Here is a 27319-nt window from a genome sequence, read left to right as displayed (position 1 = left end):
CACATGACCCGGAAGCTGTACGCCAGCTCCCTTGGCCAATAAAGCGAGATGAGCGCCGCAACCCCAGAGTCGGACACGACTGGACCTAATGGTCAGGGGTCCCTTTACTTTAACTTGACCTGGACTGGGGCATTTCTAGTTGGCAACTCGTTTTAGGGAGGGGGCATATACAGTACAGTATTTAAAAAACAACATTTGGAACAGCTTTGGCTCCTCTGCCCCTAATCAACTCGTTCTCATTTATTTATTTAGCATGTTTTATGCCGCTTTCCTGACAATTATTGTTTGCATCTATTATAGATGCATTTATATAACATATAAACAAAAGAGAGAGAATAAGACTGAAAGAGACAAAAGAGGAAAGGGGTAGAAGGGAAAGGCAGACAGGGGCGAAATTAGTTCTTTAAGCTGGTATGAAGTATTGATCGATATACTGTATTTTCCGGACCATAGGGCGCACCTCATTTTTAGAGGAGGAAACAAGAAAAAAAAAATATTTTTCTGGTTTTCCTCCTCTAAAAGCCCTGTTTTTTTGAGGATCAGCTAAAAGTTTTGCAGCTTTTTTTGCAAAGGGAAAAGCCCTGGTTTTTTGAGGATCAGCTAAAAGTTTTGCAGCTTTTTTTTGCAAAGGGGGGGGGAAGCAAAGCTCCTTTTGCAAAGGGGGAAAAGCAAAGAGGACAAGCCCCGTTTTTATGGGGTTTAACTGACATTTCTGCAGCTTCTTAAGGAAAGGGAGCCTTTTTTACAGTTTCCAGACAGATAATCTAATCAGCCAGTCACATGTCGCTGGGGAAACTCTGCAGCACATTCAACAAAGGAGGGTGGGGCTGAAAGGGAGCCAAGACTCTTATCTCTCTCCCAATCTCTTGCTGATCAGCTGCTGAGCGGGGTCCTTTCAACACCCCCTTTTCTCTTTGTAAAATAAAAAGCATGATCCTCTTTTAGCCCCTTGGCAATTCAGCTCCAGGGACCACCATTCGCTCCATAAGACGCACAGATATTTCCCCTTAATTTTTAGGAGGAAAAAAGTGTGTCTTATGGAGCGAAAAATACGGTATATTGGCCTCTACACCTGGGTGATCTCACCTTGCTGGTGCTCTGAAGATTGGCTGGTTCCTTTTTCTCCTTTGGCTGATGGGATGGGGCCAGATTATCTCTCTCCCTGCCTCCTGCGTCTGGCAGGGACAACTGACAGTTGGAGCCGAGTGTTCTTTCTGGCATGGGAAGCGAAGCTGTTGATCCTCGGGTGGCTGATGGATGGGATCAGGTCGGTCTTCCCCCTTGCCGTGATGCTATTTCTGGGAGGTAGGAGGTGCCATCTCCGGGTGACCCTTGGTCCTCGGGTCGGTGGCAGAGGCCACAGCGTGCTTGCTTCCCTCCGTCTCCGAAGTTGTAGGGCAGTTCCCGTAGGAGCCAAGATGCAAGCAAAGGGAGAACAGCAACAGGTGCGCCCCCCCCCAATTATCTCCCCTGCGTACTTGATGGGCTCATTCCCGTCTGTTTGTGTCTTGACGTCAGGCACAAGAGGGGGGTTAATAAGAGGAGAATCTTGGCTGAGTAGCGGAGGTGGGAAATAGCGGTGGAAGTTTCAGGAGCTATGTTGGGAGCCCAGTGGGAAGCCTTTTGGGGGCCGAGGGTTTTATGCAGCCAGGTTTCCAGTTATCCGTTGCTAGCGGAGACAGCATGTTCTCTCTCAGTGGGACCAGCAAGACGGTTAGATGTTGTTAGCATCTACCTGTAGGCAACCTCAGGATAAAAGATAAAGGACAATGGGTTTTGAATTCACATAAAAGCACAGCGCAGCATGTATATTTCATACAACTTCCTTTGTCATCTGAAAGCAAGGGTAGATAAGTTGCTTGAGGGGACAGAATTAATCCTAAGAGTTGACGGCTGTTTTGGGCGATATCTGGTTTTCATCATCATGATATATCAGCAGCTAAACATTGTGATAGAGCACGATGTCTGAAATAAGGATGGAGCTATGTAGAGACATTGGCTGGCTTCACTGTTTCTCCCGCATCGTGATTTTTGCCGGCGCCTGCTCTTGCATGAGGCAAGGCCATGCTGGCTGGGGCTCATGGGAGTTGGAGTCCAGCAACTTCTGTCGGCCACAGGTTCCACACTCCTGCATTAGATAAAACAAACACATTTATCCTGGAGTCACTGTGACTAAGCAGGAATTGGGGCTAATCTAGATTGCTGGTAAAGAGGCATGTGGTTGTAAAGAGGCATGTGGTTGTGCTGCTCTTTCATGACTAAGCAAAATAATCTGTATTTAGAGGTCACACACCTGGAACACTTTATGTCTCTCCAGGACAGAATAGGAAAACATAATCGCTGGTTTCTGCAAACCTCGACATGCCAGCACCCCCTGCCTGTTAATAATTTTCATTCTCCACACTTGGAATAATAAAATGATTTATCGTTTGCTTGCTGTTGCCCTTTTTCTGGTAAGCAGAACTTTTTGGTACTGTAACTCTGAGGTGGCTTTGAAAGAAAATGATCACTGGGATCTACAAATGGAGGTATTCTCCATCTGCCTCGTTTCCGCCCCAGAAATAACACTCTCCATCAATCATGCTTGATGACTATGGCTCTAGGGCAGCTGCAAGTCTAATAACTGCATTAATAGCTAAAGCCCTTCTGCTGAATTTGGAAGATGCACTTCCCATTTAATCGGATGGCATACCTTTGAAAAGCTCATGACTCTGGGCACAAGTTCATGTGCTCCCTTGCAGAAATATTTCTCCGAAGATGACACCTGCTGCCATCCGAAACGGAAGGGCTGTCCCACCCACTTGAGATATGCACACCGATATAGTCACAGTGCTTGGCATCCGTTTGTCTCGAGAGACAATGGAGTGCGCGTCCAGGGGGTGAAGTCATACCAGCACTTGAGTGACCGCGGGATGCAAGCCTGGGCAGTGTGTATGAAGGTCCTGGGTGGGCTGCCCAGACAAAAAGACCCCCCCTCTCGGCCTCACTAATATGGTCCGAAGGAAAGCAGCGCAATACCTTTGGCACCAGCTTGGCTGCAGGAGTTGCCAGAATAAGGCACACAAGGCGCCATCCAACTGTCTTAGGGACTCCACTCTGGATTTGTGCAGGGTTTCCTCCTTAATCTTTCCTTCTCCCGAAGTTACCGTATTTGTCGCTCCATAGGGCGCACCTCCTTTTTAGAGGAGGAAACAAGAAAAAAAACCTTTTTCTGGTTTTCCTCCTCTAAAAGCCCTGTTTTTTTGAGGATCAGCTAAAAGTTTTGCAGCTTTTTTTGCAAAGAGAAAAGGCCTGGTTTTTTTGAGGATCAGCTAAAAGTTCTGCAGCTTTTTTTTGCAAAGGGGGAACAGCAAAGAAAAGCCCCATTTTTATGGGGTTCAACTCACATTTCTGCAGCTTCTAAAGGAAAGGGAGCCTTTTCTACAGTTTCCAGACAGATAATCTAATCAGCCAGTCACATGTGGCTGGGGAAACAAACAACCTCCCTCTGCAGCACATTCAACAATGGAGGCCTGGGCAAGAGGGCGGGGTTGAAAGGGAGCCGGTACTCTTATCTCTCTCCAGATCTCTTGCTGATCAGCTGCTGAGCGGGGGTCCTTTCAACACCCCCTTTTCTCTTTGTAAAATAAATAGCATGATCTGGTTTTGACCCCTGGGGGTATTCAGCTCCAGGGGCACCATTCGCTCCTTAAGACGCACAGATATTTCCCCTTACTTTTTAGGAGGAAAAAAGTGCGTCTTATGGAGTGAAAAATACGGTATTTCGCAAGGCAGCAGAGGTTTAGTTTCAGAGTTTTCCTTCCTCCCCAGGTTGATGAGCCCCACCTACCTGCAGAAAACTCCCTCTTGACTGTTGGACCCGCTATTGGTCTTGTCCACTCAATCCACCAGAGCCTGTCTTCGCAGGCAGGGGAAGTGCCTAACTCACCGAGGGCTGGAGACCCCATTTGCCACCCTCACCTGGTATAGCCAGCCAGTTGAAGCCATTCCCGGGATTGTGGTCGCTGCCACATGCCGACAGCTTCCAGGAACCACAGGTGAGAGCTGAGTGCAGGGTGGGGACCAAAGGTGGACAAACTACTCCAGAAGGAGCATGACATGTCCTACACCAGAGGGAGGAGTTGTTGTTGTTCAGTCGTGTGCGATTCTTCATGACCCCATGGACCAGAGCACGCCAGGCACGCCTGTCACCAGAGGAAGTACCTGTCCCCTAACACCCCATAGCGCAGTAGGCTAGTTTATACATTCACATTTCTGTCTTTCACCCAGACAAGAAGAGGCACTATTGGCAGGCAGAACCACTGAGGGGCATGGCCTGGAGGGGATTCCAAGGGCCACATACAAAGGCTGGGAGAGCCACATGCCCCTAGGACTGAAGCTGCAGGGGGACAGAGCTTGCATATTTTTGTCTTGGTGCACCATGAGTACTTTTAGTTGGGTTGATATGGTGGCAAAAAGTCCTGTGCTGGCCTGCATTTTGCTTCAGGGTGAGCCCGCTAGCAGGACGTGTCCCCCACCAAAGGTACTACCCATGGGTGTAGCCAGAATTTAGGGGGGGGGGCAGGACACACACCTGTCATCGCCCTGTCACTCAGCTACAATAGTAAAGAAACAGCAGTTTGAATGCACCATAAGCAGGCAACACCAGATGGCGCCAGAGAGCAGGAAAATGTAAAACACCATTTTCCATGGGGATTTTTTCCCTTTTTATTATAACGACCTAATGTCTGACTTATTAAATTTCTCAGTGTGTAGATACACTCTGGCTCTGCCTAGCGGATTTGGGATGAAATGTCTCAACAGCTATTTCAAATTACTTACTCAAGTGCTCAGTCAAAACATTTCAAATACAGTATTCCGATTATTTCTACTTTTTTTATTTAGTCACTTGATTTAATTACTTATTTATTCATTTTTGCCAATTTTTTTTTTAAAAAATCCATTTTTACAAATTATTGCAGATCAGACAGAATCAGTTACTTGATTCAGGGTCGTGCCCTGCCCACGCTACCAGGGGTGTCAATTTGAATAAAATATGGGGCGGGTGTGTTCAGGTAAGCCCCGCCCTGCACAATCGATCACGCGACGCGACGTATTTGCATGGCAACGCCCATCAAGTTAGGGGGAGGCAGCCCACTCAAAGATTTTATTGGGGGGGGGGAGACCGAAGACCCCCTAGCTCCTATGCATGGTAGTACTACCCGTCCCTTAAGAGTCGTTTAATTAAAGGATGAAAAACTCATACAACTAACAGGCTGGGGTTCCTTTAATCGAGGGGGGAGGCAGCCCTCGACTCCCCCCACCCGCCCACGGGCGTGGGGCAGCACCGACCCCCGCCGCTCCCTTCCCGCCAAAGCCAGACGTCCCTTGGAGCGCGCGCGCGCGCGCGCGTTGGGCGAGCTCCTCCTCGCGGAGGCGCGCAGCCTCGCCAATCACCCGGGAGGAGGCGGGCCGGCCGGCCCCCTTTGCGCGCCGAGGATGCTGCTGCCGCTGCGGGCGCTGGAAGGAAGGGGGCGAGCGGTGACGGCAGCGGCGGCGGCGGCGGCGGCGGCTGCGCAGGGCGCACGGCACGGCCTTGGCACGGCGGCAGGCCTGGCGGCCGGAGCAGGAGGCGAGGCGGGCGGGCACCTGCTGCTGCTGTCCCCGCCGAGGTGTCCGTGGCGCAGCGGGAGCCGGAGAAGCGGATCCGGAGCCGAGAGCGCGGACCCGGCCGGAGCGGCAGCGTGAATGAAAGTTTGGTCCGAATTGCGCGCCGGGTAAGGAACAAAGCGCCCCTTATTTCCCACTTTCGCCCGTGAATCCCACCCCCATCTCTCTGGTTTTTTTTTTTTTTGCCTCCTCCCTCCTGATGTGGAAAGGACCCTGCAGCCGTTTCCTCATCCACCCCATAATATTTCCCGGCCCCAAAGGAGCGCCCCCTTTTTGTACCCAACACCTTTTGTTTAACTAAGCGCCAATGCACACCGTGGCAGTTTTGGAGAGGCCCACATTTTAATGCCCCCCCCAAACCGAGCCTGTTAGTGTGAGACCCCCCCCTCCTTCCCCCTCCGACTGACTCTTATCCCCACATCTGTCCTGGGATCGCCCCCCTCGCTCTGTGGGTCTCTCGAAGTTCCTTAGGTCGGCTCAAGGAAGCAATCCCCACCCCCTGGTTTTACGCACGGCTCCCGGCTAAGCCTTTCTAATCCGCTGCTACGCTCCCCTTTTCTTCCGTTTCCTCCATTATTAACGTTGGGGAGGGGAGACCCCATTCCTAACCATCTAAAAAAAGCCTCGGTTTTTCCAGAGGATTGAATCCTCTTTCTTTCTGTTGGAAGCAAGGAGCTTCATCGGTGTCCTGGGAACCGCTTTTCTGTTTTTCCTCCTCCTTTGACCTCTTCTCAGCCATATAGTCTTCCCTTCCCCTTGCTACTATTGTCGCTTATGCCTTGCCTATGGCTGAGTTTCTAAAGCCTCCCCACCATTCTCTTTAAAAAGAATTCCTGAAGCCCTGTAGGAATGATGGACAAAATCTTGGCCAGAGAGATAGTACAGTTTTCAGGAGGAAATGCCATTTCTTTTCCTTTTAGTGGAGAAACTGGTTCTTATGTGCTGTAAGCTGCCCAGAGTGGCTGGGGAAACCCAACCAGATGGGTGGGGTATTAACAACAACAACAACAACAACAACAACAATAATGCCTTTTGTCTATATTTTGTGCCTCTCAGCTGTCTCCCCCCCTCTCTTTCCTGTGGTTTTTTTTTTCTTGCTTTGCCATGTGGTTATAATAAGGTTGTGCTCTTATGGAATAGGAAGGGTTAAGTTTGTGTGTGTGTGTAAAGGGCTGGTGGTAGATGTGGGGTTCTTTTGAATTTTGCTGGGGGGTGGGGAATGAGATGAGGGAGGGCACTCTTGTGGGTTTCACGGGAATTGTTTACTTGTTGGAGAGATTCAATCTGTGTCAGGGTAGGCGTGCTGTGGTCAGTGGCGCTTTGGTTTATTTCGATTTGGCTCCTGGTGGAAGGGGTCTGATCCCTGCCTGTCTTCTCCTTCGTCCCCTTTCATTAAAAAAGTTGCATTTTGCTTTGCTTTGTTTCCCCATGGGGTGTGACATCGGCACACTCCGCATTAGTAGCAAGGGGCCTCTTTTTTTTTGCCACAGCTTGTACGCGATGGCAAAATCTTGCTTATGAGCCAGTGACTTCAGAGAACAGTGTCCCGTGAGCTGGACATCAAAGTTGTAAATGCCTTTTGTAGATAAGTGATCCCTCCTATTCTCCGTTGTATCTCCTGATAGCTGAACATTTCTGGATGCATGGAGGCTGCTCATTGGCCTTGGGCAGAACCACTGCTAGTTTGCCTGCCCTGCTTCACAAGGTTGTTGTGATCTTTCAGCTTTGGAATACTAACGTCACACATAATTAACAGTTATTAGCAAGCTCGAGCTGCTTGATCCCTCTTGCCAGATGCATTCACATGATTACAGACTGAACAATTTATTTGTTTTTGTGTGTGCGCGCGTACATTGCTGGGAAAGGATTTTGCTTTGGTTTATGACGTCCTTTGTAATGTCCTTTTGCTGTTAATGGTGTTTTATTTTTTTTAAGTGTCTTCTTGTACAGTAGAGCAGTGTTTTTCAACCACTGTTCCGCGGCACACTAGTGTGCCGCGAGATGTTGCCTGGTGTGCCGTGGGAAAATTACTTTATATATAGTCAATATAGGCACAGAGTTAATTTTTTTAACATTTTCTAATGGTGGTGTGCCTCGTGATTTTTTTCATGAAACAAGTGTGCCTTTGCCCCAAAAAGGTTGAAAAACACTGCAGTAGAGCACTCGTAACAGATCTCCATTAAGTTCACACAGTGGATATGATTTCCACCACAAACATTGTCTGCGCAAAGTCCTTCTGAAACACAGTCCCGTCCTCTGCCTTGATCTTAAAAAGTTATGAGTGAATTGCTGATAAGAGTTCGTAGCAGACTTGTTGGGTTGAAACTCATTCTTCAGCCTCACAGTTGGCATGTCTTTGTTGTATGTTCAGAGTGGACAGACTTTCTATCCGTTAAAAGACAGGATAGACTCCTTTGCATCCACACAGTCAATTTTAAATAGAGACTCCTCTGTTCTTGTCTGGTGGTCAAGCAAAGAACCACAGCAAGTGAGACACAGGCCCTAGCAGCTAGACTAATCTAGAAGCTTTAAATAATTGCCACACTGTGGCACAATTTTCTTTTATTTTCCCGGTCAACTCCCAGCATGATGAGCTCCTTGGAGCAATGGGTTCCTAATTCAGCCTTTCTCAAACTTGGCTCTTCAGAGATTTTTTTTGGGACTACAACTCCCATCATCCCTGACCACTGGCCCTGGTAGCTAGGGATGATGGGAGTAGTAGTCCAACAACACCTGGGGACCCAAGTTTGAGAAAGGCTACATAAATCTTGCCCAGCCTGCCAGGGTTCAGGGCTGAAATGGTGCTTTCTACACATTGGCAACAGTTCTAGGACCTGTGGCACTGTAGCGAAGGGGCAAGGATGTGGAAGTTGTGTTCAGACCTTGTAGGATCACAGCTCTTTCGCTTCTCTAACCATTGACCTTGCTGGCTGGGACTGATGGGAATTGGAACATGAAAGCGTACAGAGGACAGTTTCTCTACCCATGGTTAGTCCAGTCAGGGGCGTAGCTAGGTAAATTGGTACCTGGGGGCACAAAAAAAATGTCACCCCACCCCCAGGTATGGGAAGGTCAGGTGGTACCCGGTGCGGAAAATTTCTTGTCAACCCCCCCATTGACCCCCCCAAATGGTTCTACGTTATTTCATATTTTCTTGCAAAGGAATAAAACAAAACCCTTTTATTTACATCCCGCCCTCCCCGGCTAAAGTCAGGCTCAGGGTGGCTAACACCAGATACATAACATTGGTATAAAATCAAGCAATAATTAAATTACCTCCTAAAAACATCTCAAAGTCTAATTAGATGGCTTTCCACAGGGTTAGGGTTGGGAACAGTAAGTGTTCTCTGAACTGAAATTTCAGCCTTCACGACATAGGAAATCAGCCAAGTGAACAGCTATTTTGGTGGAGGAGGGTCAAGATATTAACCGATATGCATGAAATTTCATATATAGCTATATAATCCCTAGTATAGTAAGATAAGACCTTTGGAGCAGGCATAAAAAAAAATTCAAAAAAAAAAATTCAAATCCCCCCCACAAAATATTTCCTTGCTAATTTGTCACCCCCTCCATTATGGAACCCGTGGCGGCCCGCCCCCTTGGCCCCCCTTGCTACGCCCCTGAGTCCAGTGTTAGTTTCAAAATTGCGGTGATATACAAAAAACTGGGGCAAAAGTGTCCCCGATTTGGGGGTGGGGGGAAAGCAGGTTTGGAAAGCTGTGTATTAAATCTGGCTGGTCTTGTTTTTCTTAATCCTTCATTTCACACGTGGTGATCATGCGATTCCCCTGCCGCTGCTGGATTCCTTTGAGCTCTTTTCTCTGGGGCCTGTGTTCTTTTCTGGAGTCAAGGGGAAATGGACACTTATGTAATAGCTTGGTGGAGATAAAGTGTTGACTTAGCTGAACCAGGAGCTACACAATGTGACCGGGTGCAGTGGAAGAAGATGTCAACTTGGAAAAAGAAGCATTTTAACACATTGCCTTGTCTTTGGAGGGAGGTTTGTGCCCCACTCTTATTTAAGTGTTCACGCAACCCTGCTCTGCTAGGCAGCCGTCCCATAGGTTATTTCTCTGAAGGGCGAAAGTTGTGTGTTGCACGCACGTGTACTGGTATGCATGAAATGGCAGGCAATGGGGAAGAATCTCTGCCTGAGATTCTGGAGAGCTGGTTTTAGTCAGGGCAGACAATACTGTTCTGGAGGGATGAGTATAAAAAACTGTCTTATTTATACCAAGTCATACTATGCTTCTGCACCTGCAAAAAACAAAACAACAACAACACAACACAAAAAACCCCAGTGAGAACAACAGCACAATTTTGTGGGGTTCTGTTTGTTTCTCACAAAGGCTGATTTGGTGCAGGGTTCTTAATATCTGTCAAATGGAGCATTTCCCAAGAAGTAAATGGCTTTGACCTCCCCAGTGATGTTAGTTTTCTGGAAATGAGGGCAGTTTGCATAGGATGTTGTTATGGTGCCTTGGAGAGCGCTCTGACGTAGTTTGTTGCCTTTTACTTGTCTCGAGTAAGCAGGGCTAAAAATCTCTGCGACCGCTAAGCTTGTCTAACACTGTATTTGCGGTCGACATCTGTTTGTTTCTAACGAACTTAATCAATGGTAAAATGTTCGCGGGAAAAACAGCGCTGGGAAATTTGCCGCCCACCCCCCACCATCACTGGGCAGTTCTTCTGTGCAGTACTGCTATAATGAACATAATGAACTGGGATTGAGAGTTTACGGTTAGCCCAGGGCCAGGCAGGTGGATGGGAGAGGCAGGGATCAGGCCCATTGCTTTCCCTTGTCATGCTGTAAGATCTTCAAGAGAGAATTTGTTGTTGTTGTTCAGTCGTTCAGTCATGTCCGACTCTTCGTGATCCCATGGACCAGAGCACGCCAGGCACGCCTATCTTTCAATGCCTCCCGCAGTTTGGCCAAACTCATGCTAGTTGCTTCGAGAACACTGTCCAACCATCTCATCCTCTGTCGTCCCCTTCTCCTTGTGCCCTCCATCTTTCCCAACATCAGGGTCTTTTCTAGGGAGTCTTCTCTTCTCATGAGGTGGCCAAAGTACTGGAGCCTCAACTTCAGGATCTGTCCTTCCAGAGAGAATTAGCAATAGCTAATGCACTGTACTGTACCACCACACTTCCATCTTGACATAATCTGAGGGTGGTGGCATCTTCAAGAACTTCCAGGCTGAATGTTTAATTTCTCTTGTTGCAGATACAGTGGTATTTCTGGTTAGTTCCGTAGTTCCTTTCTTAACCTGAGGTACCACTTTAGCTAATGGGGCCTCCTGCTGCCGCTGCACGATTTCTGTTCTCATCCTGAGGTAAAGTTCTTAATCTGAGGTACTGCTTCTGGGTTAGCAGAGTCTGTAACCCGAAGTGTTTGTAACCCGAGGTGTTTGTAACCCGAGGTACCACTGTAATCTTGTGCCGAAAGCCTACGTGTTTTGTGAAGGATCAAACCAGATCAAGCCCGCCAGCCATGTTTCTGTGCCTTCTAGGTTCTTGACAATCCCCTTAGGCGTGTGATGGGATCGAAGGCTTATTTACAGGGGCTGTATTCAGCTTGATAAGACTGTGAATTTTGCAGGCCTTTGAGATGTGCCACGCATTCTGTTACAATGTGGGAGTCCTTCAACTCTTTGGTTGAATCTCCTATAGTTGCCAACCTGGAGCCCTTCAGATGCGTTGGACTACAACATCCATCGGTGCATGTCAAGAGATGATGGAATTTAGAAGGCACCAGGTTGTGTGTCCCATAGAATAAACACACCCCTTCACTTGTGCCCTTTTGTCTCCTTTAAAGAAGTAGCGACGTTCTGAAAATGGCTTGTTCCCTGTAACCTGTTTCGTGACTGCTTGTTGCCAACGAAGGTTCACATGCAGCTTTTTACACCTGCGTGTCAATATTACTCAGTGCTTGATGACTGATGGCTGACTGCAGACCAGCTGACAAGAGTTGTTTGAGGTGTGATAATTTTAAGCAGTGATTAATTTGTGAAGTATAGATATTGGTGATGAATGTTAGGATATCATAAGGAGGGTTTGAAGGAAGTCATGGCCTTAAAAAGCCAAAATGATAAGTTGAAAAGATAATGTGATGGATTTTATTATTGTATTGTTATAAAACCAATAAAAAATGATATGGCCAAAAAAGAAAAAGGAGATTGGGTATAGCCAAGAGCTGCTTCTTTGATGCTGGATCTGTGAAAGGTTGGCCACACCAATCATCACGTGAAGTATAGTCATTAAATGATGTGTATGTCTATCTGTCTTATCTATCCATCCATCCATCCATCCACGCTAGAGCAGCAGAACCAATATTTAGTAATAATAAATTCATGTCATTGTCAATGCCATTGCCAGCAGCTGGGACACAAGTGTCATGAGAATACTTAGGAATGATACCACTCAGTCCACTGGTTCTCTTCCAGAATCAATAAGAACGTGGCGTTTTTGAAAGCGGAGAGTCGGTGCAGGGAAATAGGGTCAATACCTTTTGTGCCAGAAATGTTTCAGAAATGAATGAAGTCCAAGAAACTATGCTATAGCTTAGTCAGCAGATCCCGAAAAGAGCGGAAAAGATCTAGGACAGGGGTCAGCAAACTTTTTCAGCAGGGGGCTGGTCCACTGTCCCTCAGACCTTGTGGGGGGCTGGACTATATTTTTTCAGGGGAAAATGAACGAATTCCTATGCCCCACAGATAACCCAGAGATTCCTATGTCCCACAGATAACCCAGAGATGCATTTTAAATAAAAGCACACATTCTACTCATGTAAAAACACCAGGCAGGCCCCACAAATAACCCAGAGATGCATTTTGAATAAAAGGACACATTCTACTCACGTGAAAACACGCTGATTTCCGGACTGTCTGCGGGCCGGATTTAGAAGGCGATTGGGCTGGATCCAGCCCCTGGGCCTTAGTTTGCCTACCCATGATCTAGGAGGTCCATGACTACACAAAGCTCCACTGTAAAGGTAAAGGGACCCCTGCCAATTAAGTCCAGTCGTGACCGACTCTGGGGTTGCGGCGCTCATCTTGCTTCACAGGCTGGAGGAGTCGGTGTTTGTCTGCTTCCGCAGACAGTTTTTCCGGGTCATGTCGCCAGCATTACTAAGCTGATTCTGGCGAAACCAGAGCAGCGCATGGAAACGCCGCTTACCTTCCCGCGGTACCTATTTATCTACTTGCACTGGTGTGCTTTCCAGCTGCTAGGTTGGCAGAAGCAGGGACCGAGCAACGGGAGCTCACCCCATTGTGGGGATTTGAACCGCCGACCTTCTGATCAGCGAGCCCTAGGCTCAGTGGTTTAGACCACAGCACCACCCACATCCCCTTCGGGTCCACTGTAGAAAGCAAGAATTAGGTGCAACACAACACTTTTAAGCCTGAGATACAGTATGATTGTGAGATGAGAAATGGAATGCCGATCAAAGATTCCCTGAAACCATTCACAAATCTGTAAAAATGGCTGTCCATCTTTTCTGAAATTGTCTGGGGGGGGGGTTAATTTTTTGTTTGTTTCTGTTCTTGCTTTGTGCTTTTAATTTTGCATTTTTATGCGGTGAACCGCCCTGAGATCTTTGGATGAAGGCCCGTATGCAAATTCATTAATTAAATAAATAAAATCGCACCATGGAGTCATTCCCTAGCAATGGCAGGCGCAAGGGCCCTTTGCTTCCAGTTGTGAAGGGGGGGTCCAGTCCAGGGGCTCTTCTCTGCCCTCCAGTCACTTGGCTATTTCTTCTGCTTCTCCTACTAGCTGTTGTATCTCCTGAACAGATGTGTCACCCCAGGGGCACAGCTTGTTGCAACTGGGAGTCACAGTGAAACTGGGCGTCACAGCTGCATTTGCATAGCTGAGCTGCTCCCTAGATATTTCCCCCTTAGATAAGAAGGCCGCAACGGGCGCATGAGGCAAGACTGAATGCAGTTGTGGTTTTCTCTCGAATGCTTGTGTGCTGTTGAAACCAACTCTAGCCACTGACTTTCTGGGTTGAGGGGTGGAACAGACTTGTCAGCTGAACAAGTCTTCTTCTTCTTCTTCTTCTTCTTCTTCTTCTTCTTCTTCTTCTTCCTGATTAAAAGAGAACTTTGGAAATAACTTGAAAAGGGTGCTTTGAAGGCCTATATTTCCATGTTTTGTGACTTCAAACCACCGCTGCGGTTCTCTCACCAGAGTACTTGGCCCAGACTTGGATCTTGGCATCCAGGAAATTTGTGTATGTGTGTGTAGGACTGGAACCAATGGCTTCAAGTTTCAAGAAAAGAGATTTCAACTAAACATAAGGAAAAAAACTGTCTGATAGTAAGAGCTGTTCAGCAGTGGAATGGTCTCCCCCGGAAGGTTGTGGGTTCTCCTTTCTTGGAGGTTTTTAAGCAGAGGTTGGATGGCCATCTGTTGTCGATGATCTAGTTGAGATTCTTGAATTGCAGGAGTTTGGACTAGTTTACCCTCAGGGTCCTTCCTATGGCAACAATCATTTTAACACTTGTGCATACAAGAGTTCGTATTCGGGGGATTTGTACAGTGGTACCTTGGTTCTCAAACTTAACCCGTTCTGGAAGTCTGTTCCCAAACCAAAGCGTTCCAAAACCAAGGCGCGCTTTCCCATAGAAAGTAATGGAAAATGGTTTAATCCGTTCCAGACTTTTAAAAACAACCCTAAAACAGCAATTTAACATGAATTTTGCTATCTAACGAACCTCTGGTCCATAAAATGAAAGCAATAATCAATGCACTGTACTATAAAATAAACAAGACGGTATCGTAGATGATAAAAATTACCTCCCATGCAGTCACAAAAACAAATTAGCAGGAAAAGCCTAAAAAAACCAAAGCGCAGAATAAATAGCAAAAACAAAAGCACCAAACTTAATCTGTTCCGGAAGTCCGTTTGACTTCCGAAATGTTCGAAAACCAATGCGCAGCTTCTGATTGGTGCAGGCTCCCCGGAAACGATATCCGCCAGCTGCATCGGACGTTCGGCTTCCGAAAAATGTTCGAAAACCGGAACACTTACTTCCAGCTTTTTGGCATTTGAGAAGCAAGTTACCACTGTATTTGGCGGACTACATTGTTCGTGTTAGGGCGATTCTGCAGAAAAGGCTTCAGTACCAAAGCCGCGGATCGAAAGAGGAGTAGCATTGCTCTGATGTTGCTTAATGTGCATCTGCTGTCTCCTTCCTAGGTAAGCTCACTTTCGTTTTTTGTAGCCACAAGGTCTGAAACTCCGTGTGTGGAAGAACACAAAGAGCAGCTCGTATAACTGAGTTTCAGGTCCCATAGCCACAAGAGCATCCATTTAGCTTTGTTTTGTTTTGTTAGGCTGCTTGTTTTATTTTTTTCCTGTTGACTAATGATGGAGATTTTTCAATAGTCTAAAAGCGTGCTTTTAGTTCTGTTACGTACTGCCTGCAAATGAATGCTGCTAGATAAAATTCCTTTGGAAACGGTTCTGAATGGCACCAGTGAAGAAAGCTACTTTCATTCCATTACCCTGTGTTAATGCTGCAAGTGAGAGAGCGCATACCAGAATTAATGTGCAGGCAATTTAGGGGCAGAGCAATACTTGTGTTTATGGATTCCATCTCTCTCTCTCTCTCTCTCTCTCTGCCCCCCAACCTTATCATCCTGTTTCAGAATGGATGACAACATGCATTTAAATGCCCGCAATTAAAATCCAGTGGAGAAGAACAGTGCTAAATGTAAACTAAAATGATTTCGAAAGTGTAATATAGATGTGCAGTGCAATCCCAAACAGGTTTACTTGGGAGTAAGGCCCTTTGATTTCCCTGGCATTTTTTTCTTTCCATGGACCGGAGTCGTGCATCGTGGAATCTGCCAGAGTTTGTGTTCTGCTTTCTTTAACTTTGTCCCGTGCAAAATAGCTTTTGCATGATGGGTCTGGCCAAAATTATTTTGTTCCTCTTATTGTCCCATCCCTTCATTATACGAGCCTCTTTCTTTTCATTTTCTAAACGCTCTTTTTCATAGTGGGTTTGCACCCTAATGCATTTTATCCATTGATTTTTTTACACTGTCTGGAATAAATATCTGCTGTTTTACTATTTCATAGCTTAGTTGCCTTATGATCCATGCCGGTGATGTGCCTCTTCTTTTGAGATTTGAGGTGTGTGTGTCGCAGGGGGACGGACACCGCATTAAATTTATTGGTGCTCTCTGTTTGTCTCTTGGTATGTAGGATCATTTGAGTGTATCTACTACAGTGGTACCTTGGTTCTCAAACGCCTTGGTACTCAAACAACTTGGAACTCAAACACTGTAAACCTGGAAGAAAGTGTTCCGGTTTGCGAACTTTTTTTGGAAGCTGAACATGCTCCATTTTGAGTGCCACAGTTCTGTTTTTAGTGTTACTCTGAGGTCTGTCTGTTTTTGCTATTTATTTTTTTAAAAAAAATTATTGCGGCTTTTTTGTTTTGTTTTTGTGACTGTGTGGATCCCAGTTCAGCTACTGATTGATTGATTGCAGTACATTGTTTATTGCTTTCATTTTATGGGTCAATAGTCTCATAAGATAGTAAAATTCATGTTAAATTGCTGTTTTAGGGGTTGTTTGTTTTAAAGTCTGGAACAGATTAATTCATTTTGCATTGCTTTCTATGGGAAAGCACGCCTTGGTTTTGGAATGCTTTGATTTTGGGACGGACTTCCGGAATGGATTAAGTTTGAGAACCAAGGTACCACTGTTCTTGTGGCTCGGGTCCTTTCCCCCTCGTTCAATTCTAGGAGAAAGCACATACGCAAACAAAACACGGTTTGGGCAAGAGTGGACCCATTGGCATGGGACTGCCATGGAGTGCCCTCCATTGTCAGCGCCACCCATGTGTTGGGGTGTGTGGGAAATTCTGCAAAGGAAAACCAGTTGTACTGTATATGGATAGGCGCTCCCGAAAGATATTACAGGTGAGGGGGAGCCTGTTTGTGCACAGCAGTTTCCCCATGATGTTGTCCTTCGACATAGGGGAGGAGGGGGTGCCAGTGGAAAGGGTTTTGCAATCCCGATCCATGTAGAAGGGAGCAGAAGCAGATTTAGGGCAGTGTGAAGAAGAAGAGAAGAAGAAGAGTTTGGATTTGATATCCCGCTTTATCACTACCCGAAGGAGTCTCAAAGCGGCTAACATTCTCCTTTCCCTTCCTCCCCCACCACAAACACTCTGTGAGGTGAGTGGGGCTGAGAGATTTCAAAGAAGTGTGACTAGCCCAAGGTCACCCAGCAGCTGCATGTGGAGGAGCGGAGACACGAACCCGGTCCCCCAGATTACGAGTCTACCGCTCTTAACCACTACACCACACTGGCTCTCCAGCACACGGCCGAGGAGGTGCAAGCGCTTACTCGGCTTTGGGAAGAAGGTAGGAGGGCTCTAGTACCTTGCCAGAGCATGTGCCTCCTTCCCAAAGCCCAGCGCCCTGAGAGTGGGGGAGGGTGTCAGATAACCTCACGCAAGGCGGCGTGTTACCCTGAAAGGAGCATCCAAATGCGCCTTAAAATAAAATGAATATCTAGTTAGAGTGTTGGTTTCAGCATATCCTGAAAGAATGTAGAATGCCTACTTTTTCTTTCAATCTCATCAAGGTAAAAAGGTAAAGGACCCCCCGGATGGTTAAGTCCAGTCAAAGGCGACTATGAGGTTGCGGCGCTCATCTCCCTTTCAGGCCGTGGGAGCCAGCGTTTGTCCACAGACAGTTTTCCAGGTCATGTGGCCAGCATGACTAAACTGCTTCTGGCGCAACGGGACACCGTGACGGAAACCAGAGCGCACGGAAACACCGTTTACCTTCCCACTGCAGCAGTACCTATTTCTCTACTTGCACTGGCATGTTTTCAGACTGCTAAGTTGGCAGGAGCTGGGACAGAGCAACGGGAGCTCACCCCGTCGTGGGTATTTGAACCACTGACCTTCCGATCGGCAAGCCCGAGGGGCTTCATGGTTTGGACCACAGCGCCACCCGTGTCCCCATTAGCAAGGACTGTAGGATGACCTTATAGGACTAGTTGGATCGATGGATGGATATCTGGTTGAATGCCAGAATGTCTGGCACCAGAGGGACAGTATTGCCTGAACTGGTGCCTGGAGCTGCGGAATGACCACCTGCTTGAAAACCTTCCCCAGAAAAGAGAAGGTTGGAAATAGATTGATAACTGGCTGGGGAATTGGCATCAAGTTTTGAGTAGGTTCCAAATGACTGCAGATTAGCATCCATCTGGCGTCCTGCCTTCCCTGAGGGGACACATCGATTACCTCAATTGGCGAAGGGCCCAGTTGATAGAAGTCAGCCTTGACCCGGCAGGATGAAAATGTTACTAACGAGTTCATTTGCATGCTCCAAGCACAGCCTCTGCATGTTGGGTCTTATCTTCCTACAGGGAAGAATGGGGAGCTGTTTCATCTCGAAGCTATCAAGCACCAGTGATTCTACACACACACCCTACATCTAGATGCCAAACTTTCTTTTCTGATACAATCCAACAGAAGAAAAAACCAAAAGTAATGAAAAATAGGAAAAGTAATGAAAAATAGTAATGAAAAATAGTAATGAAAAAAAGTAATGAAAAATAGGAAAAATGCGAGTTACACATCACATATTCTATTACAGTCGTACTTCTGGTTGTGAACAGGATCCGTTCCGGAGCCCCATTCGCAACATGAGCAGCGCGTATTTTGAAGCGCCGCGTCTGTGCACTTCTGCGATTCGGCACTTCTGCGCATGTGCAAACTGCCGAACCCGGAAGTAACCCGTTCCGGTACTTCCAGGTTCGTGTTCGTTACCTGTGACGAACGCAGCATGCAGCGTTCGTATCCAGAGGTATGACTGTACATTTAAAAATACAATCATTAAGAAGAAAAAGTCCCTGACAGAGAGGAATGGCAAACCAAGCTGTTGGACTGCGCCGAAATGGCAAAACTGACTGGAAAGCTCAGGGACCAAGAAGACAAAAACTTCAAGAAAGAATGTGTGAAGTGTGCGCATGCACATGAAAGCTCATACCAATAACAAACTTAGTTGGTCTCTAAGGTGCTACTGGAAGGAATTTTTAAATTTTGTTTTGGAAGAAGTGTATTTCTGAGGTTTGATGGGTCGTAACACCACTTTATTGGAGTAATACCATAAAACTATATACCAGTGGAAAGATAATTTAATGAAGAATGTAATGCAACAAGGTTTGTTCGATTATCTGTATTCTATCAAACGTTACAGCCAGATAACCAGAAAAAGGAAGCACAACTCGCTTCGGTTGATAATGCAGTAGCTTTCCTTCATTTGAATGTAGCCAATGAGCATGAGTGTTTAGAGAGAGCCAGTCAGGTGTTATGAGTCATCAAACCCCGGAAACACACTTTTCCGAAAAGGTTTCAACAATTTTGGCCACTAGTATACTTAAAAAAAGAGCGACAACCCTTCCCAGGTTTTAGGATATTGGAGATAATTATATATCTGTGAAAAGTATGGCTATTAAGACTTGTGATGTGATGTAAACTCCCAGCAGGCAAGGAACAGGAAAACATTTTTTGAGAACAGAATTGGTTTTCCCCCCTGAGGTTTTTGCTTGTCCCATTCGAAAGAAACCCCAAATCCACATGATGACAATACATTTTTAGGCCAATCAAAATAGCGTGCAGGCAACTTGGTTAACACAAGCGTGGAGAAAGTTTGGTCATGCTGGAGAAAGTTTGGTCACGCCAGAGTCAAGAATGGAGTCTGTATTTAGATTATATAGCAGTTCACATACAAAGGCAAACCAAGTTTCTAAACGCCATCGAAATACTTTCTTCTGCTTATGTCAGGGGTCAGCAACCTTTTTCAGCCGTGGGCCGGTCCACCGTCCCTCAGACGATGTGGTGGGCCAGACCATATATTTTTTTTTGGGGGGGGGGAAATGAATGAATGAATGAATTACTATGCCCCACAAATAACCCAGAGATGCATTTTAAATAAAAGGACACATTCTACTCGTGTAAAAACACACTGATTCCTGGACCGTCCACGGGCCAGATTTAGAAGGCGATTGGGTTGCATCCGGCCCCTGGGCCTTAGGTTGCCTACCCCTGGCTTATGTCATGAGATGCATAAAAAAAGCAGTAAAACACCTCAGGCTAATCTTAATTAAAAGGAACAAAATGCAGGCAGTTTGTCTGCACACAATTGGAAATTCATTGCGCTTTGTCCCTAACTAGCAATTATTATCTGAAGTGACTCTATCAGAAATGTTGAGGGAGCCTCTCACTGTATTCCTTTCCTCACAAACTCATTACGTGCAGAGCTCTAACAATGCTACTATTTTCCGTAAGCTGTCAAACCTGAAGTTAATTTCAAAGTGTGATACCCAGCGTTAGTCATAGTCAAGAGTGGGCCCGTTGAAATCAGCAAACCTGAGTAACTGAAATTTCTTTCACCGTATCTACTCCCAAGTATTCGCCCGATATTCACAGTATTTGCTCTGGTTAAGGGAGGAAAAAGCATTTTGTTGAAACTTAGGCTGCGTACGCACCAGATTCAAAGCACCCACCCATCATAAAATAAAGAATTATGGGAGCTGTAGTTTACCCGTCTCAGAAATTACAAGTCTCAGCACCCTTAAACTACAGGTCCCACAATTCTTTGCAGGCGGGGTGTGTGCTTTGAATGTGTTTTAAAGGTCCAGAGTGTTTGCGGCCCTGGTTATAAGCACTTAGCCTCCAGCCTTCTCCTTTTACATGATTTGTCTTGGGGCCAAACTATGTAAGGTCTATAATATGATACCAGGATAGCCTTTTCTTTGCCTAAAAGCAGCTGCGAGGGTTTGTATTGGTGCTGAGTGTTGAGTGTACACACTAACCCCCCCCCCCAGCTCCTATTTAGCCTTTGAAGAGGAAAAAAAGAAGTAAAACATGTATAGTTATCTTTTCCTCTCACATGGCTGGTGGCAACTATAGGGGCTGAAGTGATTTAAGTCAGGGAAAGCATTAAAAAATGAAGAAATTCCAGCTATGTTGTTTTGGGGCAAGAAAAAGGATATTTGATTGTCACAGGTAAGTGTTCAAAATGTGGGTTTTATTGACAATTATCCACAGTTGACAACAGGCAGTGTTTGCTCAAGGAGCTATAAAAGGAAATTCACAGGAAACCGAAGTTTGGGATGGGGGTGTTAAGTGCTCCATACCTACTGTAGCTTCAAACCAACCCCCAAAGATTCCTGAGAACTGTAGTTTACCCACCGCAGAACTACAGTTCCTGGAATTTCTTGCAGGAGAGGACGTGCAAACTATTCCCACGCATTTAATGAAAGTTTCCCCAGCCACCCCAACGAAAGTTCCCCCAACCATCATTCCGTGCAGTTCCTGATGAACGCAAGTAAAATAAAACACGACGTGGAAATCCCTTGTCGAAGTGGATGCATGTTTTGAAAATAAGCTAACCCTCCACACCTTCAGATCTCTCTTGAGAGCCTTCTGGCTGTTTCCCTAATGCGGTTTGCACATAAATTTTGTCCGGAGAAAGGCCTGCAAGAACGTTGGTGCTTCGAAGAAACGAAACATGTATTCCTTTACTAAGAAAATGAGCTATGGGGTTTTGTGGGTAAGGAAGTGGCTAGGTACTTCTGCTAAGAAGACAAAGCTTCTCATATTCCATGTCTGCCCTCGCACCGGCCAGGAAGAAAGTCTAAATGCATTCCGTCGTGGAAAGAGTGGCCTACTTAGAAGTTGGTCTGTGCAAACCTTATGCATGTTTACTTGCAGTTAAGCCTTGTTGACTGCAGTAGGACTTGCTTACAGGTGAGTTGTAGCCTAGAGATTGCATTTGAAGATGTTATACTCAGATCAGGTCTGTTGAAATAAGCGGGCTTAAGTTACGGCCAACTTAAATCTTCTGAGTGCGACTTGGTTCGACGCCACCTTTAGACTGCGAGTGGTGGACTGGCTCTTGTCTTGAAAAGCTGAATTTTCTGAAAACCAGCATACATTCATTTGACCGCTTTGCTATCGTAGCGAGCAATTCATACACGAAAGCCCAACCTTAAATAACTCATTGAGCTGGAAGGGAACCCAAGGGCCGTCTAGTTCAACCTCCTGCTATTCAGGAATAACTTAGGGGAGAATCTTGCACGGAGGGAAGAACATCCTGTTTGGTGATACAGTTCAAAATCACATGAGAGTACAGTCCAACCTCGGTTGTGAAATGTAATCTGTTCCGGAAGCCCGTTCGGCAACCGAGGCGCGGCTTCCGATTGGTTGCAAGAGCTGCTTGCACTGAAAAACGTTTGAAAACCGGAGCATTTACTTCTGGGTTTTCGGTGTTCGGGAGCCAAAACATTCGGGAACCAAGGTTTGACTTTAATCTCTGAGCATATTTAACCATGGTTAGGTGCTCTGGCTGCTAGGTGCTATGGGATTGGTCCACGTCCTGAGTCGCCTCGTCTCACATTCTTTGTTACCTTGACCACAGGTTGTCTTCACAAGGATCAGAGATGCTAGCCCTATATCATCTGTTCATGAGCATGTGCTGATCTTGGGGTTTCTCCTGGACTTAAGTCACACTTACAGGAGTCTGCCTGCCTGAGCTCTGTTCTTGAAATTCCGAGGACGTTAAGCATTGCCAGCTCTGACGTGGGTCTTTGGCCAGCTTCGTTTTGTATACCAGATCTGTGACGACGCTAACATTGCCTGTTGCTTCTTGGTAGCACCGTTTGGTTTTCCCCCCTGAGCCAAAACATCTGTCACTCATACCATTTGCCGGTGATTTATGTTAAAGTCCTCTTACAAAGGAAGAACTTTGACGGGAACTTGACAAAGGAAGATCGTAACATGAGTACCGCATTGGCCCGAATATAAGGCACACTTTTTTTTCCAAATGCTTATATTCGCGACCTTACGCCGCTGGCCAAGTGGCGTGGCTCCCCTCCCCCCGGAAGCAGCCCGGGAGCGCCAGGTAATGGCACCCGTCCTGTCCCGTCCACGGCTCCCAAGCCGCCTCCATGCCGCCAAATTTTAAAGGTGCGGCTTATTTGTGGGTACGGCTTATATTCGGGCCAATACGGTACATCTATTGAAAAGCTCACTGTGTGACCCTCGGCCTCAGTGTTCAAAACTAGCCAGGCGCCAGGCGCATTTTGCACCTGACTGTCGGTCACTGGCGATCAAGTGAAGATGCCTGGGTGCCAGGATAGCACCTGACGTCTCCACCATCTGGGGATCATTGGATCTGGACTGATTTCACCCACTAATACCGCATCCTGTAGAATTCTATCAGTTATATTTTATCTGCACAATCAGACTAAATTTGTGGGAGCAAAATGCCTTTTCTGTGCACCCTGAACAGGAGCAGGTCGGAATTGGTCGATATATTTGTGGACTGTCCCAGGTTCTAGTGACCTTTCTTCTTTAAGTTCTCTCACCTGTGTTGCCATCTGAACTAGCCAGATGTTTAACTGAGAATCAATCATAGTCATTGTTTCCGAGCACAATTCAAAGTGTTGGTGCTGACCTTTAAAGCCCTAAACGGCCTCGGTCCTGTATACCTGACAGAGCGTCTCCACCCCCATTGTTCTGCCCGGACACTGAGGTCCAGTGCCGAGGGGCCTTCTGGCGGTTCCCTCACTGCGAGAAGTGAAGCTACGGGGAACCAGGCAGAGGGCCTTCTTGGTAGTGGCACCCGCCCTGTGGAACGCCCTTCCACCAGATGTCAAAGAGAAAAACAACTACCAGACTTTTAGAAGACATCTGAAGGCAGCCCTTTTTAGGGAAGGTTTTAATGTTTAATAGACTATTGCATTTTAATATTCTGTTGGAAGCCACCCAGAGTGGCTGGGGTATAAATAAATTATTATTATTATTATTATTATTATTATTTGAAAAATAAGACTTTAGAGCCGCCTTGCCCCAAAATGGCAACTAGACATTCCATTTTGGTGACTTCAACCTTTGGTTAAAAGGAGATATTTGGCACCTAGCTTATATATCACGAGTTTCTAACACTGCTGGGCCTGTCTTTGTCTCTTACCCAATCTGGCTTGTTGTGAGGATAGTATCCTGTTGCCCATTGCCCTCTGCATGTGCGCACGGCCTCTGTGTATTTCTTGGTTGACACGTCTTGAGAGTTTTGGCATGCCTCAATGCTGCACAGCAGTGGCAAAGCAGTGCGCAGGCATGTGACTCCAAGACTCCACTGCGAGTCTCCGCTTCCCACTGTTAACACAACAACAGAGTGTGCTGCTGTCGCCAAAATGCAAGTGATTTGCCTTGGCATGGCTCAGCCGACAATGGCTTTGGCAGCTGCTGCTGAAATACAAGAGCTGACTAGCACCAGTGCCCTTCCCGTCCTGCAGTGCCAACCAAGCCTAGACTTCTACAGATTGTACCGCCGGGACCTTACCTTGGAAGAGGGAGAATTCGTTCTGTCATCAGTATTCCTTCCGAATATGATCTATGTGCTTCAAAACACAGGCCCTGTATCGTTTTTGTATTTTGTATTCGTGACAATGGATGGAAGACTCTGAGGGCCACACACAGCGGCGCCTTGGTTTTCGAACTTAATCCGTTCCGGAAGTCCGTCCGACACCCGAAACCGTTCGAAAACCAAGGCGCAGCTTCCGATTGGCTGCAGGAGCTTCCTGCACACAAGCGGAAGCCGCATTGGACGTTCGTCTTCCGAAAAACGTTCCAAAAACGGGTTTTCGGCATCTCGGAGCCGTTTTGTTCGACAACTAAGCCGTTTGAGCCGTTTGTACTGGTTTTCGGTCTAAAATTCACCTCAGTTGTTGTGTCTGTTAGAGATTTATGTTGTGTTGTGCTTCTGGCAGAAACAAAAATTGTTTTAGGATCGGAACAGTAACATCTCTATATTAAAACCTAGCAGTCCATACCCAAAGTGTAGAAGTACTGATTAATAATAATAATAATAATAATAATAATTTTCGGGTATGATATATGGAAATTTGAACTTTTCCTCCCTGCCCCATCTCCTTTTGAGTCTGAAAATGGCTGAGTTTCATCACTTATCAGGCTTGTCACTTGGGTGCTGTTAAAAGGATAAAAGACCCAAAGATGGCTTTACTCGTTTTATTTAAACCACATGAGATCCGTAGGACAGTTTTAATGTTAAAAGGTCAACGCTGTTTTTGTTTTTATTTTTAAAAAAAGCTATTTCAGAAGGTAAAGGGAAAACAAGAGTGAGCAAAGACGCCACCGCGCACAATAATAATAAGAGGATATATCATTTAAAAAAAGAAATTGCTTGTCTAGTACAACCAGTGATTCAGTTGCATGGACATCAGACAACTCCGTGTTATAGACTGAGATGAATGATGCTCACAGATACCTGAATGGCTTCCTATGAATGTTTTATATAAGCCAGTATGACTCTTAATAATCTGTATAAGGAAAAGTTCTAGATTTTGAGCACAGAAATAGACTCTGTGTAGGATGTTTGTGGGAAGATGAGATTTTTTTTTTTTAAAGCACAGAGACTCCGCTACTGCTATTGCTCTCCTGCTGTGCTAAATCGAGTTGAGTCACATCCTTTTGCAGCTTCCCTGAAGGGCTTTCTCTTAATTGTTGGGATCCCTCTGCACCCTAAAAATAGATCAGGGAACACTTTTACAGGACTCCTAACCTTGACCCTATAAAGGCTCCTTTGCACAAGAGGGTTTCCTGTTTTATTCCATATATATATTTCTACCTTGCCTCGTGGCCCAGATGGATCTCCAAAGCAGCTTACATAAAATAATTAAAATTTGGGACTGTACTGTTATATATTTCTTAATCAGTATTTGTTGTTAATGATCGGCGATAGAAACTCAGGTATATCATCTAGTTCCCAATGGCACCTTAAACCTAGGTTATGGAATGGAAAAACCGCAATGGAATGTCTAGGCATTATTATTTTTTTTGCAGTGGGATTTAACAGTAAAAATAAAAACACTACTACCAATAACAATTTCAACACTACCACCAATGACAATTAGCCTGGTGCCTGCCTAATTTCTAATGATGGTTATGATTAATGTACGTATTATGAAAAGTGGTCTTGGAGAAATTTTCTCCTAGTTTTCTATGATCATATATACTTTATTGAAAAAACCAACTATTTTTTTGGGGCGGGGATCAATTCCTGGATGTGTACCGGCAAATTAAATTCTGTAGCTTCTGTTGCTTGTGCATGCTGCTAGGTGCATTTAGGTAAAGTAAAAAAGGTAAAGGACACCTGGACGGTTAAGGCCACTCAAAGGTGACTATGGGGTGGTGGTGCTCATCTCACTTTCAGGCCGAGGGAGCCGGCGTTTGTCCACAGATAGCTTTCCGGGTCATGTAGGCAGCATGACTAAACTGCTTCTGGTGCAACGGGACACCGTGACGGAAACTGGAGCGCATGGAAACGGCATTTACTTTCCTGCAGCAGTGGTACCTATTTATCTACTTGCACTGGCGTGCTTTTGAACTGCTAAGTTGGCAGGAGCTGGGACAGAGCAACAGGAGCTCGCCCCGTCGCGGGGATTCGAACCGCCGACCTTTCGATCGGCAATCCCAAAAGGCTCGGTGGTTTTAGACCACAGCGCCACCTGCGTTCCTAGTTTGCCTTTAGCATTTAGGTAGGCACACCAAGCAACAGGTGGGGCGGGTTTCTGAGGCGCTGTGCACATGCTACTTACGAACCGTGCCGATTGCAAAGGAGATGGGACTTGTGTTCTGCAGAAGTCTGCAAGAGATTGAAAAGGAGCTGTTTATCTGGAAGTGAGACTTCTCTTCTTCTGGGCTACCACACAGGGTGAGAGCAGCTGTCCAATGTTGTTCTGGAAGCCTAGTTCACATGTCATGGGTATAAGACTCACTTAACACACATCCGCCACAATGGGCGGTTTGTCTCCTCCTTGCTGGAGGAACAAATTGTGGTTTTTTTGGGGAGCGAAAACAAACTACAAACATTGACTTGGAGATAACACCAAGCCAGGAACTGTGGTTTGATTTCCTCCTGACGTGAATCCATATATGTGTGAGACAGTTGTGACTCACTTGTTCACAGGAAGTCACGGTTTCTAGCTGACATGTAAATATGATGGGTGTCTGGATACAGGAATGTGACGGTTGATGTAAAAGAAATAATGAGAGAGGCGGTTCTTCAGGTGTATTTGTTTTTTTTTTATTTGAGGAATAAACCAAACAGGCAGGTACCTGCCCCGCATTTGTTATGCTGTTTTGTTTCTTAATTTCACGTCGGATGCCATTAGTAACGCACCACACTTCTCAGAGCACAGCGAACCTCACCTTGCGTCTTTGCTCAGGGCTGATTCATATGTGTTTGTATAGATAGATAATCTCATTACTTGCTGGCATATCACTTGGTGATTCTTGGCTCAATGTTTTCAAAAACAGTGGCTTGAGGTGAGATGGATATTCAAAGCTCTCCCTCATAAGGGTCTGGTGATTTCTGTTTCAGTGTATCTGAAGAAGTGTGCATGCACACGAAAGCTCATACCAATAACAAACTTAGTTGGTCTCCTAAGGTGCTACTGGAAGGAATTTTTATTTTTTATTTTGTTTCAAAGCTCTCTCTGTGTGCAGTGTCTTATTTGTGATGTCTGTTGATATTATAATCTGTTGATAGTGTAGTCCCGGGAGATACAAAGAGCTCTCTCACACTCCTGAGGTTCAGTTGG

General features: G+C 46.0%; 1 protein-coding gene across 3 annotated transcripts in view; it reads left to right on the top strand.

The window, feature by feature from the left end:
• The first annotated feature begins 1424 nt into the window (after positions 1-1424).
• The window catches only part of GRAMD4 (GRAM domain containing 4), a 102434-nt gene continuing 76539 nt past the window's right edge, over positions 1425-27319 (top strand). Inside the window, exon 1 of one of the 3 annotated variants that reach the window (XM_033162026.1) lies at positions 1425-1445. Coding sequence is in view for 2 of the 3 variants with exons in the window: in XM_033162024.1 (XP_033017915.1) it covers positions 5728-5756 (29 nt within the window). In the remaining variant the exon portion in view is untranslated. Of the gene's footprint in view, positions 1446-5594; positions 5757-27319 lie in introns of those variants that run through there. The other 2 variants (XM_033162024.1, XM_033162025.1) reach the window with 2 other exon arrangements.

The sequence above is a fragment of the Lacerta agilis genome, chromosome 10, assembly GCF_009819535.1.
Source record: "Lacerta agilis isolate rLacAgi1 chromosome 10, rLacAgi1.pri, whole genome shotgun sequence".
Taxonomy (NCBI): domain Eukaryota; kingdom Metazoa; phylum Chordata; class Lepidosauria; order Squamata; family Lacertidae; genus Lacerta; species Lacerta agilis.
Note: the sequence above shows the minus strand (reverse complement) of the source record. Positions and strands in the feature narration are given on the sequence as shown.